At 39.6% G+C, this 13,035-nt stretch overlaps 1 protein-coding gene across 3 annotated transcripts in view; it reads left to right on the plus strand.

Moving 5' to 3' along the window:
- SORT1 (sortilin 1) overlaps nucleotides 1–13,035 on the plus strand; it is a 62,232-nt gene that overhangs the window by 20,573 nt on the left and 28,624 nt on the right. For all 3 annotated transcript variants that reach the window (XM_019630581.1, XM_019630579.1, XM_019630580.1), the window contains 4 exons: nucleotides 650–709; nucleotides 2,133–2,206; nucleotides 10,217–10,319; nucleotides 10,811–10,975. In XM_019630581.1, coding sequence (XP_019486126.1) covers nucleotides 2,175–2,206; nucleotides 10,217–10,319; nucleotides 10,811–10,975 — 300 coding nt within the window. In that variant the 5' untranslated portion in view covers nucleotides 650–709; nucleotides 2,133–2,174. Of the gene's footprint in view, nucleotides 1–649; nucleotides 710–2,132; nucleotides 2,207–10,216; nucleotides 10,320–10,810; nucleotides 10,976–13,035 lie in introns of those variants that run through there.

Genomic DNA, 13,035 nt, shown 5'->3' on the forward strand with positions numbered 1-13,035 from the left:
ATGGCTGCTCCCCAATAAAAAACAAACAAGCTACATTTCAACGTGCTTACCATGTTTTGAATACAATATACCAGCTTTCCCTTTTTATCTCCTCATTCTTACCATAACTCTCTTAAGGTTATTCTATTATTATTAATTGTTATTTAAAAAGGTGAAACAAGGGCACTTGCTCTTGCTTCTGTTCCTTGTCATTTTGAGTGAGCCTAGAAGCAAAAGGAATCCAGCTATTAACTATTCAGCTATACTGTGAAGGCTGCCTAGAAAATTTTAAATTATGCTGATTGGGTTACAATTATATCTGTCAATGTGGGCTGTGATCTCTTGTTTTCAAGCATTTCTATATCTTTATATTTAGTACTGTTAGAGAAAGCAATTAGATTGTCCCATCTCCCCATCTGGTACAGTGAAGAAAATTCATCTGCTTGGCTTACTTTGTATGAGAGAGAATTAAAATTTCCAAGTTGTTTATAATTCAGGCTAAGTAGTTAAATCCTGTCTTTCCCAAATTTTGTTCTGGGAATCCATATCCCCTTATAATTATGAACTTAATTACTTGGAAAGTAATGGTGTTCTGAATTATTTAAGGAAGCCAAAGGTTGAAGCAGAAGTGCCATTTCTAAATGAATTTCTCTCTTTTTTTTCCATGTAGCATGTGTTTGATGATCTCAGTGGCTCAGTATCCTTGTCCTGGGTTGGAGATAGCACTGGGGTAAGTATATTTTGAGGCTATGAATTCAACCTAGGAAGAAGATGTAGATTTGCAGAGTTTAAGCACTGAATGCTGCTACTTTCTGAAACTGTCAGTTGCAGAAATGCACGTTTGCAGGGCAGACTTCAAGGAAGCTGTGGTGGGTTTGGTTTTGCTTTAGAACTGGAGCCATCTGTGACCACTTTCTTCCATAATAGGAAGATAGACACCTTTTGAGTCCTTGGTGGCTGCTTGGTATCAAAGATGAGCAGGAAGAAAGAAGAGGAAAGAGAGTGCTATGTGCTGAGAAGGGAGCCTCAAAGACTTGGGGAAACCCCCGTGTAGAAGCAGAAAACTACGCATTACACATCTTGGCACTTTTCCTCTAAGTTGTATTGTGCCTGTGTCCTTCCCACAGTTATTGTTGCAGGACTGTGGTGCCCATGGGCTCAGGGTTGTTCAGCTTCATCTGTTGTCCATTCCTCTACCACAAAGGAAATGCTGCCAGGCTTGGGGGATGGAAGGGAAGCCTGTCAGTTGCTCTTCCCTTCTAGTATGTAGCGGATCTCCCAGTAGGAGGCTGTGCCGAGGATGATGCCTGGGCCTCAGGTTTTGAATCAGGGCTTAGTGTTACCTGGCTCTGTTATCCTGCCTGAATGAGGGCAGGGGCCCAGCTCAGACCCTCCGGTATTCAGTAATGTATGTATCACAGCACTGAGGCACATGATGGCTGTATCAGGACCCCCAAAAAATATAATTTTGGTGCTGAAGAGCAAGTTATAAATTTCTTTAACTAATTTTTAAGCTCCTGGTAGAATTTCTTTAAGCATGTCCCAGTTTCTTCTAAAATTTGAGTTGTACTCTAATTTCCATGAGTTGTCCATTTATTTAAGATAGTTGGTATCTACGAGATTTCTTGTTATATGGCTATTTGAGACTTCTTAGCCTCTTGCACTAATCTATCAGAATCTTTTCATCATGCATATTTTTATCTAAAAAAATATTTATTTAAGAAATTAATTTCATGGAGAACTAACAGGGAGAAGTAGAAAAGGAGAGATAGATATATGGGACACAGTGACCTCTGTTACAGCACCCACACTGTTCTAGTCTCTAAGCAGGAAGAGACGATTCTTGCCTGAGAATATTTTACAACAATATAGATACAAATAGTTGAAGCCTTCCTTTATTGTAATGTGTAGTTGATTAGCTCTGCCTCAGTGTCTCAAGTGTAGGTAAAATGGGACCACTCAACAGAAGAAGTTGAGACCTTTAATCATTGCAAGCCCTAGTAACTTGGTTCTTCTTGGTTTTCTAACACATTACAAGATAGGCTACGACAAAGCAGGGCTGCTGGCAACCTTTCAGATGTTGATTTAATCCCATCACAGACAAGCAGTTGGACTACCTTTTTTACTGACTGAATACTTTTGTCTCTCTCCAGATCATTTTAGTCTTGACTACCTTCCATGTACCACTGGTAATTATGACTTTCGGACAGTCCAAGCTCTATCGAAGGTGAGATGCATAATATGTGGTTGGGGCATTGATTAACATATTGTGAATATACAGTTTACCAGACATGATGGAGTTTAATAGTTGATTTAAAAGATCTAGCCATCTGCAATTTTCACCAAACTGTCACATTCAGCACACTTTTAAATATTTACTTGGCAATCTGAAGAGGTATGAAAAGAAATCTAGTTCCAATGAGATTAGGTTGACCTGACTAGGTGGCAAAACAATAAAAGAAGATGGAGGAAGAGTCTAGAGGGGTGTGTGTTTATTAATTTAAATGGATATTTATTTGTGGGAAGGTAGCATGGAGTTCAAATATCTTTTATGAGCACAAAATAGATTTCATATCCCTGAAGTAACAATTCTCACTGTACCTTCCAAGTGAATGTATTTATCTAACATTTTGAGCCCCAAACAGATTGTTTCTAGATCAGGAGGAGGTTCTCAGGTCAGAAAACCTACCAAAGTACCTGGCAGTGTTCACGTTGATAATAATGGTAGAACGTATATTCTGGAGCCATAAGCTGTACTATGCCATTCACAAAGTTTTAGACTTGTCTTCTCAAAGGTACAACTTGATTAAATAGTAGGTTCTTTTCCTTAACCGTAAGGAAATTGCTGATTGACTTCTCAGTTTGTGCCTATCCCCTTTTCCCCCAAGGGATCTAAAGAAATATGGCATCCTAGCAGAAGACATAAAAACTACCTCCAGGGTCAAGGGGTCTTCCAGCAGCCATTGTACTTTCTCAGAGTTCTTTATTTGACTGTTGATCTTGGCCCAGGTGGGAATGAACCCATGTTGAAGTTCTGAGATGGGTCAGCCCAGCCTCTGTTCTCCAGTAGGCGTGATGCTTGACTGCTGTTCCTGAGCCTGGAGCCATTGCTCTCTGCCTCTCAGCACAGGAATGTTGGTTTAAAAATAGGCCAAGAAGGAATTGCCATCTTAGAATTGCTGTAAGCTCCATAAAGGCAAGGTTCTTGACTAACTTGGGGTTCTCCAGCTACTAGCCAAACGACTGACATGTAGTAGGCAGGCAGTCCATACTAACTGAATGAATGAATGCCTTGGCTTCTCTATAATTTTTAGACTGATGATATTTTTTTTTATTTGTTTGATAAGAATTGACAATGTACTGTAGAATTCTAGAGCTAGAAAGGACTATAATTCATAGGTTATTTTGTTTATTCAATTAGAAAAATAGTTGAACCATCAGATAGGTGAAAGGTATCCTGTTTGGGAGGCAAAAAAAAAAAATGCATAAAAAATTGTAACTTCAGTAACTCCAGTGTTTAAGAAACCTTGCTTTCATAAAATTTTTCCTTATGCTATACAGTCTCTCTTATCAATTTATCTTTCATTATAAAAGCAATACAACCGTATTATAAAACATTTGGAAATCTCAAAGGGAAGGAAAAGTTCACCCTAATGTCGAGTGTAATCTTAATCTATTTACACTTATCTTGATTTTCCCCTTTAATATTATATCATATGGCTACATAGTCTTGGGAAGCAACATGGTTACAGCATAAAGTTGCCAGGTTTTGTTGGCAAATAGGCGTGGGATTGAACCTCAGCACTGTCATTTATAAGCAGAATGAACTTGGACAAGTCGTTTAACCTCCCGCCTCCCAAGTCTGTTTTGTCATCTGTACAAGAAAGATGATACTAAAGGCCACCTTAGGCCTATTGTGAGTTATGCTTTGCAGTGCCTGGCGTAAGAACTTGGTGGGGTTAGCTGCTGCCATGTAAGCAGCTAGTGATGGCATGTAACCAGGATGTACTGGCACTGCTGTACCAGCTGTTAAAATGAAAAGCCTTTCATGCCAGTTGGTAAAAACTGATTGTCTGCCCCCAGATGCCTCCATGGCTTCTATGGGTGCCCCTACCAGCATGCAGCTGGCTTTACGACTCATATCCATTCTGATTGGCAGTGCTCATACTATCCCCTCTGCTAGCAGCCTATCATTTTAATTAGATTGACAGGATTTATTTAGTCATTATTCTCTTGGACGTTTAGGTTGTAGCTAATTTTTTTCACTGTTAATGCTGCTCTGATAAATATCATGTAAATGTGTCATAGAGGATGCTAATTTCAGTTCACTTTTTAGTAGCAAATGAAAACTTCTCTGATTGACCCCCATTTGATTTGAAGGCTATTTGCCGAACTCCTCCTTTCCAGGTTGAATTATCTTCATACAGTACCTGTTGTTTCAGCCACTTTTTTGCTTGCCTTCTGAATTCACTTTTTATTCTATACATTTCTCTTCTATCCTGTGACCAGAACTGGACATGACGGGTTCCTGAGTCAGACCCCTGAGGAGTTAAACGTCTTTTCATGATTTTTTCTCTCATCCTTTTGCTTTTCAATGTTGTGCTTACTTTAAGTCAGCCAAAAACAAAACAAAACCAGTATCCCTGTGTTACTGTTTAAATACCTACCACCATCTGACTCAGCCTGTTTCATCCTATGTTTGTCTAGTCTGTGAGAAACCCCTAACTGCACTTTATTAAAGAACAATCCTATTTGTTTCTGGTGTAGTGGCATGTTACTAAGGTGTTTTTTCTGCATGTTGCACAGCAGTATTTTTTGTTGGTGTTTTTTTTTTAACCTAGGTCATTTTGAGTATTAATTATTTTCTCCTTGCTGTGAATTAAAAAGTCTTCCAGAGTTTAGGTAGAAGCTGTAAATGTGCCTCGTTGACTCTCCATCTGGGCTGGGCTGGCCTGATATGACTCATGTTGTTGAACACATGTCATTAACAGTCAAGAGGCACATGTTGCTTCAGAAATGGGAAAGGGAGGGAGCAGTTAGATCAAAGTGAGTTCTGACTATACAGAGGTTGCCCAACTGAGAAAATAAAAGCCCGTCGAATCCACTCTGAAGACTCTTCTGTTTTTCACAGTTTTAAATGATTATTTACTGGATTATCTTTCTTATGTGGTCAAAGGTTCATTTGGGATTCAAATAAAAAGCAACTAATCTCCACTTGCTCTGAGAAGCACAACATGGAAGCTCACAAGAACAGAAGGAAGTTGTCTCTATTACCTGTGCTGAGTTAGACAGAGTAGACTTTATTTAGTCCTTAGGGTGTCAAAAAGAATTGGTGAAAGGTTTGGAAAATAATAAATAAAACCCTTAGGAATTAATGATTAGGTAAAATTGAATAATATGTTAATATCTTCAATTTAAAGGAGTCATGTTTGGGGCTGGCCGAGTGGCTCAGCTGGTTAAGAGCTTACTCAAGATTGTGAGCTCTGAGCAACAGCAACAGCGGTTCGAGTCCCAGCCTGAGCTGAGCTGCTGCTGAGCTGCCAACAGGTGGCAGGATGGCTCAGCTAAAAAAAAAAAAGTAAAGCAGTCGTGTTTGAATAGTACAAATTTTGATTCTCTGTTAAGGAATTTTCATATAATAGATTGGAAAGTACATTTGTTTCTCAATTGCATGTATGAAGTAAAAAAGGAAGTAAACTAGCAATAGTTAAGATGATAATTTGATTTTTGGCAACTAAAAGATGTTTTGTACCTTTTGTTTTATGGCCTTTTGTGAGATCAACTTAGTGAAGCACATGAAAGCATTATCTATACCAGAATTCTGTATCTAATTACCACAGAATTGCTGTGCTATTTTATTTGTGATTTTTGTTTCCTAATGACAGTTGTTGAAGTTTTGGAAATTAATAAGGGAATCTCTAAGAGATTTCACATCAAAGTTTATTCCATAGTTCATGTAAGTTTCTCAGGACGTTAATTGAGGTTTTAAAAAAAGGATAACTTAAAGGCATACAATAGATATTGAAGCGAAGTACAGCAAGCCACCTACCTTCTCCAAGGCGTCTCTTATATGATAGCCTTTTTAATGATATGGTTGGTTTAATTTTCACTGCTTTAGACAGTTGGAGTAAAAAAGAGACTACAGTATTCGGAGTTCAATTTATTGTAAATTCAGATTCTGCCAATTTTACCTGCAAATGATTTCAGGTCAGTGATTCCTTTGGCACATTTTAATAAGCTACATTCTCCCTACTGATATTTTAACTAAAAATCTCAGTACAACCAATTCTCATTCCTGACAGTAATTATGTTCTACGTAGTCTGCATGAATACTGAATGAGTGAGTACTGAACCATCTCTCGTAAGGGAAATACAGGGCTAGGTTCCTACAAACCTCTCGTCACAACATTCATTTTTGTCAGCCGATCAATACATAACCTTGTTTTATGTGTGTTTCTGATTAAAGTTACCTTATTTAATATAGATTGTTAATTCTTTAACATTGAGCCCACAACTAACTCATGTCCAAAACAAGCTTATCTAACATTTTTTCCACACAAGGCACATCGCAGCCTTCTTGTGCTCAGGGACACTGAACAGCACTTAACACTATGCTTGGAGGCTATTTTAAACAGCAAAACCAGTAAAAGCACAAAAATACAAAATGTGTGGTACTAAATAGACCATGAAGAAGACACTTGTTTACAATATAAGAATTGAAACGAGAAGGCAGAGCACTCCCTCACTGGCCCTTAGCTGGGAACAGGGTGACTCAAGTATTTCCTTGCCCTGCTCATGTCTGCAAAAATGCCATGAGTATTGATTTGGGGATTACACGTAAACTTTATCCAGTAAGCAAATTCATAAATACAAAATCCATAAATAATGAGAATCAACTGCATAAGCTTTAACAATTAGTGAAAATTACAAAACTATAATTATTGTTTTTTTTAAGAGTTGTTGTCATCCTTGTTGTTTTTATGTCGCAATGTAGAGTGACTTAATCATGGCAAAAGTGAACTAAAAAATAGAGAGTGGTTATGCCTGAAAGCCAACCAAACGAGGATATCTATGCTTGCTTGATTGTTGAGAAAGGTAACACGTAAGGTCCTCTGAAGTACTGTAGGATTCTTTTACTGTTACATCTCATTAAATTTATGCAGGTCAAGTGACTTGTGTCACAAGTTCCTATATATCTTAAATGAAAATGAAAAGTGCTCAAGAACAAGGGTATGATTCTCGTCTGTTGACATTTGGGTTGAGTGTCAACATGTGAGTCTCCTGGAAAAACCCCCTTTTGAGTGCTTCATCTCTTGGAGGAATGTTGGTGCTGTATCTTACCAGAAGTCCATGTGATGATCACTTCTCTCTTTTTTTTTTTTCATTTATTTTAATAATTTCTAGATATTTCTTGTTCTTTGGGGGTATTAGGCTCTATTCCAAAAATATTTGTATTCTACCACTATTTTCTTGAGTTCTAAACATGTGCATGCATAGTCCTATGCATGTTGACACCACAGATATATGCAAAAGTGATAATTTATTTTGGGTAGTCAGAAAGAGCAGATATTAAGGTTGATGTATTGAATTGTTATTAAAAATAACTTGTTTTTAAAGCAGATGGATTCACAGAGTTTTGTTAATTTTTCATTTGACTGCTGTTCATTACTCTTATTAATCATCATCTGGAATTTGAAAAGTAGATTTGTTTTTCAAGGTGTTTCATTGATTTCCTCTTTGTCATATGTTTTGAGTGCTAATAGAAAGTAAAGCTACTTTAAATAAAGTGTTATATTAAAATGCATCCCTAAGCCCAGCGAGGCCTTAACAGAACCCCACTCCTATGTCGGCAGGTTGCTCCAGTCCATTGGGCCCCATTTGTTTAACTGGCTAAATTACCAGAGTGTTGTAGCAGATGTTTTTTTGTTTTGCTTATGTTGCTCTCTGTTTCTGAAGGGCAGGGATATGTCTGTTGCGCCAAGTTCTTAAAAAGCCAGCATACTTGCCAGCAGGTTTGTGAAGGTTCCCCAGGGGAGATCACGAAGGAGGGAAGATTTGTAAGCTCGTGATCATCAGGCCACTGCCAGCCCCTCTGGAAGGTTGTCTGAACTGTTGATGATATGTACACTGCAGAGCTTGGAATTGTTTGTGCACATCTCTTGGACTGCTGTCAGGAAGATAAGAACTCTTCTTGTACTTCAAAGCAAAAAAGGGGGAGTGGGGGTGGCAGATAATATAGGAATCTGTTGGGTGGTGCCTAATCCGTGTTTTATTTATCTAGGAATTTTCTGTGTGTACGTACTAAGAGATGGGAAGAGTCATTCAGACAACTTAAAGTCACATGTAGTTTACTTTAGCATGCTGTCAGGGACCTAAACAAACGCTCAGAGATACTTCCCTCTGCAACTGACTCCGGTTTCTGTTTGCTGATCGCTACTGCCAGGCCACAAGCCCTGGCAAAACAGAGGAAGACTGCAGGTTGTAAGGGAAAAACTTCTCACAAATAGTTAAAAATTGCCTCTAGTTTGGGGCTGAGACTGAAAAGAATTTGATTATAGTTTCAATTTTGCCCTTAATTAGCAGGCTGGGTTTTGATAAATTGCCTCCCCTTGAACCTCCTCGTCTGTGAAATGAGGGAGTCTGATAAGATGTTCTGTTCAATCCTTTGTGTCTCTCATGTTCTCGGTTCTGGGATTCTTTATTTGTCAAGGCTGCTACCAAGGTTGTACTATCTTTTAAGTCATATATTCTATCAGTGAAAGCTACTGCACATTGCGTTCATTACTGGACACCTAACTTGCAATACAGTGGTCTTCACTGATGGATATTCAAATTTAATGAGTATTAAGATTTAGCAATCTGTATCATGTTTTAAGAGAACAGCACATAGTATTAAACCTGTCCGAGTTAGACAGCTACTGATTTTTTTGCTTGTATTATTCAGAATCTAAACATGGAATTGAATATCTCTCAAAGATATTGTTGGAATGAGCTTTTGGGAAAAGCTTTAACAACCCAAGAGCTGAGATTAAGTGTGTTTGTTTCCCTAGCTGTGTTTCACATTCTCCATGTGTTAGGGACATGTTCCCAGGGATGGTAACTTCTGGGGGGGAAACTTCAGGACTCCTGCTGCTTAACTTATAGCTTCATCATGAGTACTCTGCATGAATAGATTAGTTAGGAGGCCTTTGGTTACACTTAGCAGAGATCCCAACTCAAACTAGCTTAAATAGTAAGGAGTTACTGGCTCCTAACTAAATACAGAGGAAGAACAGGCTTCACGATCAGTCTAATCCAGTGTTATAGGCGCAGCTTCTCTGGAGCCTGGACATGCCTCAGCAGTGCTTTCCACTTACGGTGACTTCTTCAAGTTATGCACTCATTGTAATAGAATGCCTATAGCAATGGCTTTGCTTTGTATTCATATACTACAGCAGCAGTTCTCAACCTATGGATCGCGACCCCTTTGGGGGTCGAACAACCCTTTCACAGGGGTCGCCTAAGACCATCAGAAAACAAAAAGATATTTACATTACGATTCATAACAGTAGCAAAATTACAGTTATAGAGTAGCAACGAAAATAATTTTATGGTTGGGGGTCACCACAACATGAGGAGCTGTATTAAGGGGTCGCGGCATTAGGAAGGTTGAGAACCGCTGTTCTACAGTGTTGGGAGTTCTCAACCTGGGCACTGACATTTGGGGCCAGATAATTCTTTATTGTTGTGGAACTGCCCTGTGCACTGTAGGATGTTTAGCAGCATTCCTGGCCTCTACCCACAAGATGCCAGTAGCACCCAACCCTGAGTTGTGATAATCAAAAAAGTCTCCAGAAATTATCAAATGGTTGCTTGGAGGGTAGGGTGCGTAGGCAGAAATACCCTGGTTGAGAACCACTGGTCTAAAGGAAGACAGACCATTTCGTCAGGTGGCTGTCTGAAGGGTGAGGAAATGTGTTTCCTAATAGATCCCAAATTTCCCCCTTTGTTTTATTGCCTCAACCTGGGTCACTCCCCCATTCCTGACGCCATCACCTGCGAGGAGGTGGAATTTCCTTCACGCTCATCAGGCCCAGCATTGGAACTAGGGATGGAATCAGCTCCCCTGAGGCAGGTGACCATTCGGGGGGCAGTTTGATCCAGTAAAGTCAGTGAAAGGGGGATGCAAGCTGGAAGGAACCCAACAGTGTCTACAATCACTGTATTCTAAATTTGTCTTTATTTTTCTTCCTCTCAGTGAGGACTATGGAAAGAACTTTAAGGACATTACAAATCTCATCAATAACACCTTCATTCGGACTGAATTTGGCATGGCTATTGGTCCTGAAAACTCTGGAAAGGTGAGACTCATTAATGCATATATAGAGCTGTGCTTGATACCACATGCAGGCTGTCAGATGTAAATGCTGGAATGATCCAGTGATACACAGCAATATATTTAGTTTACTCTTATTATATTTTACAATTAATTTAATACAGATCACAAAATAATGGAATTCAGCACACAAGTTCTTTTTTGGTCCTTGTCCAAAGCAGTTGTTTACTATTACAATGTATACTCCTTAAGACAACATTTTAGTCTTTGGGAAACTGGCTAATCTCAAACTGGCCAGGCTGAGGTTCATAGGAATAAAGTACTAGCTTAATTCAGGATAATATTTTTTGATAAGACTAATCCTTGAGTGGGGTACACCAACTAACCTGTTTTTATAACTCTTCTAACATTGGTAACTAAAATTTTCTTAACTAATGTCTGGTGAAAATGGTGCAAGAACTTCCTGTGCTTTTATAGTGTTATACCCTGAATCTGAGCTTTCTTCTTTCTAATCAGGTGATTTTAACAGCAGAGGTGTCTGGAGGAAGTCACGGAGGAAGAATCTTTAGATCATCCGATTTTGCAAAGAACTTTGTTCAAACCAATCTTCCTTTTCATCCTCTGACTCAGATGATGTATAGCCCTCAGAATTCTGATTATCTTTTAGCTCTCAGCACTGAAGTAAGTCTAGTTAAAGAACTTGTCTTTTGCATTTTTATTGTCTCAAAATATACTGTCTTAAAAAGACCCTGTAGGTAATGCTTTTATGCAATATTGGACTGCTTTCTAGTGACTTCTTATGTCATGAAGTATGGTTTTTTTGCAATTTTTTCCTATTTGGTAAAGGGCACGATTTTCATGTGCTGTCTATTCCAAATAAGTATGATATCTAGCTGTCATTACTTTTTTTAAGTGAATAGATGTGTGCTATTGGAGTAATGAACTAGAAAAGAGTTTAATGTAATCATTCGTGTTCTGCAAGGGACAAGCATAAATTGTCAAAGTCCTGATGTTGTTATTGTTTCTTGTGGCCAAACCACATCCTTATAATTTTTCTTTTTTGTTAGTTTCATAGTATATCAAGCATATTGATTTCTGTCTTAGACACTCATGTATTAAATATCTAGAGTCTGAAATGCCTGCACCCTACCACATTCCTAAACTCTCCTTCAAACCAGGTCCCTCCTACCTCTCTTCTGAAAGTTCCCTTTCCTGAGGACCAGTCTGTCCTTTATCATGGGTGCTAAGGGCCCAAAGGCTGAGCTGCTAGACTGATAATCAGAGTTATATTTTATGTGGCTCACTCTCATCTTATTTCTTTGTGGTCTCCTGACCTGCAGTGTCAGATAGAAACCCCTGGGAGTCTGGTTTAAGATGTGGATTCCCAGGCCCTGATCCAGATATAGTGTGTCAGTGACTTTTGGTTGCAAGGTTGCTAGTATTTTTAACAAGCCCCCCCAGCCCAGCCTGCACACTAAAATTTGAGAGCCATTGCTGTAATGACCGTTCTGGTCACAGAAACAGGATCATCAAATGTGGACAAGTCGAGCTGAGCACAGGGGTGGCAAAGGGAGGGTGAAGGCCCTGGAAGAGAGGTCTGCATTCCGGGCCTGCTGTGGGCAGATCTTTGAGCAGATGTAAGAGTGGAAGCTCAAGGAAGGTCAGAGCTAAGCTTAGCCAAGGAAACCAGAGGAGGCCAGAGGAAGGAAACGAGCCTGCTAGGTAGGCTTCAGATCTTCAAGAAACAATTACTGGAAATTGGCCTCCAGCAACTTGAGCTAAAGGCCCTTCAAGGGAGCAAAAAGATCCCTTAGAAGTGGACAGAACCATCAATCCCCCCCTTTGATCACCCCATCACCATTACCAAGTATCTTAAGGTTATTAAAGCAGGCTGTCCTCAGGAAGAGGCAGGCACAATCTGCTTTTATACCTGATATTTCTTCCAGTTAAGGGTAAATTGGAAGTACAAATAATTAGGGAACAGAAGATGGACCGGTTTGTATAAAGTGCAAATAGGGGATAGCAAACCCTTTCCTGTTTCTATAGAATTAGGCAAATTAGAAATGCTGGGAGGTGAACATTACAAGAGTAGGAAAAGTTGAAGAAAGAAGGATGGTGGGTGGGGGAGCACTGAAGGTAAACTCTGCCTAGATCAGCCCCATTTCAGCTGTACCAGCACATCTCTGTCTCACCTCCACTGAGTCTGGGCCCAGTACGTTTCTGTTGCCAGTGTGATTCACATTGTCAGTCCTTATCTTACTAAATTTTTGCTGCGTTTGAAAGTTTTGGCCAGTCCCTCCTTTTGGGAATTCTGCTTGCTTGGCTTCTGTGACATCATTCCCTTTGGTTCTTTCCTTCTAACTATTCCTTCTTGGGTCTCTTTCTTAAACTCCTTTCAACCTACCCTTAAATCACTCGGCTCATTTCACTCTGAGCAGTCTCTTCCCTCTTACCATTTTAACTACCACCATAATATGTAAGATTTTTAAGTCCCTCTCTCTGGTCCTGGCTTCCTCCTGGGGCTTTAAATCCCTGTCTTGCTGCCCCCTGGGTATCCCTAGCTGGAAGTCTCACAGGCATCTCAGACTGAATCTAAACCGACTTCTTTCTGCTCTTCTCACAGACATACTCTCTTCCCTTAATCCTTATACTGGCTAAAGATTCCACAGTGCATCTTATCCCTCAACCAGAATCCCAGAGTGATGGACACTCTCTCCCCCTCTCCCCCTCTCCCCCTCTCC

Source organism: Hipposideros armiger, unplaced genomic scaffold (genome assembly GCF_001890085.2).
Source record: "Hipposideros armiger isolate ML-2016 unplaced genomic scaffold, ASM189008v1 scaffold_924, whole genome shotgun sequence".
In the NCBI taxonomy this organism is placed as follows: domain Eukaryota; kingdom Metazoa; phylum Chordata; class Mammalia; order Chiroptera; family Hipposideridae; genus Hipposideros; species Hipposideros armiger.